The sequence below is a fragment of the Lipotes vexillifer genome, unplaced genomic scaffold (genome assembly GCF_000442215.2).
Source record: "Lipotes vexillifer unplaced genomic scaffold, Lipotes_vexillifer_v1.1 scaffold533, whole genome shotgun sequence".
Taxonomy (NCBI): domain Eukaryota; kingdom Metazoa; phylum Chordata; class Mammalia; order Artiodactyla; family Lipotidae; genus Lipotes; species Lipotes vexillifer.
In genome coordinates, this window is record NW_006773553.1 from 1,006,011 (window position 1) to 1,007,451 (window position 1,441).

General features: G+C 67.9%; 1 protein-coding gene across 1 annotated transcript in view; it reads left to right on the forward strand.

Annotated features, from left to right (window-relative positions):
- The first annotated feature begins 360 nt into the window (after positions 1 to 360).
- The window catches only part of RAI1 (retinoic acid induced 1), a 15,222-nt gene continuing 14,141 nt past the window's right edge, over positions 361 to 1,441 (forward strand). Inside the window, exon 1 of the mRNA XM_007448417.1 lies at positions 361 to 1,439. Coding sequence (XP_007448479.1) covers positions 367 to 1,439 — 1,073 coding nt within the window. The 5' untranslated portion in view covers positions 361 to 366. The remainder of the gene's footprint in view (positions 1,440 to 1,441) is intronic.

The following is a 1,441-nucleotide window of genomic DNA, read 5'->3' on the forward strand; positions in this document are numbered from 1 at the left end:
GAATTGCCCTGCTAAATGATTCTGAAATGGCAGGGAAGGGCTGTGGGGGAGGGAGAGGGGAGCCGGCCAGGGGAGGGGGCAGCTCCCCAGTGACCTGGCGCTGGGCAGCCGGGTCGGGTCGCACCTCCCTCCTCGGTGGCCTCCCTGTACCCATCCCTGTCGGAGCGGGAATTACAGAGCACACGTCCCTGACACAGAAGTTGTCAATATGTGCACAGCTGGTGGGGAGGCTGCGGGAGAGGGCAGGGCCGGGAGGGGGGCCGGCTCTCCGAGGGAGAGGAAATGGCTCGTCTGAATCGCTCTCCCTCTGCCCCTCCCCGTCCTCCCTCTCGCCCTTTCTCTTTTCACAGATAACCAGCCCGAGTCATGCAGTCTTTTCGAGAAAGGTGTGGTTTCCATGGCAAACAACAGACCTACCAGCAGACCTCACAGGAGACATCTCGCCTGGAGAATTACCGGCAGCCGAGTCAGGCTGGGCTGAGCTGCGACCGGCAGCGCCTGCTGACCAAGGACTATTACGGCCCGCAGCCCTTCCCCAGCTACGAGGGCGGCGCCGGCACGCCCGCCACAGCGGCGCGCGCCAGCAAAGGCCTGTCCTCTCCGCAGGCCCCGCAGGGGAGGCCGTCCTTCGCGGGCTACGCCGTCCAGGACGGCAGCCCCTACCCCGGCCGCTACTCAGGGGAGGAGGGCCTGCAGGCCTGGGGGGCGCCGCAGCCACCACCCCCACAGCCGCAGCCCCTGCCAGGGGCGGTAGGCAAATATGACGAGAACCTGATGAAAAAGACAGCAGCGCCCCCCGCCCGGCAGTACCCAGAGCAGGGCGCCCAGCTGCCCTTTCGGACTCACACCCTCCACGTCCAGCAGCAGCTGCCGCAGCCCCCGCAGCCCCTGGCTTACCCCAAGCTCCAAAGGCAGAAACCCCAGAACGACCTCGCCTCGCCCCTGCCCTTCCCCCCGGGCAGCCACTTCCCCCAGCAATCCCAGTCCTTCCCCGTCTCCTCCACCTACTCCACCGGCCAGGGCGGCGGGCAGGGGGCCCACTCCTACAAGAGCTGCACGGCCCCGTCCACCCAGCCCCACGACAGGCCGCTGAGCGCCAACGCCGGCCTGGCCCCAGGCCAGCGGGTCCCGAGCCTTCACGCCTACCAGCCTGGGCGCCTCAGCTACGAGCCACAGAAGCAGCAGCAGCAGCAGCAGCAAGCCCTCCAGAGCCGCCACCACGCCCAGGAAACCCTCCACTACCAGAACCTCACCAAGTACCAACACTACGGGCAGCAAGGCCCAGGCTACTGCCAGCCGGACGCGGCCGTCAGGACCCCGGAGCAGTACTACCAGACCTTCAGCCCCGGCTCCAGCCACTCGCCCGCTCGCTCCGTGGGCCGCTCCCCCTCCTACAGCTCCACCCCGTCGCCGCTGATGCCCAACCTGGAGAACTTTCCCT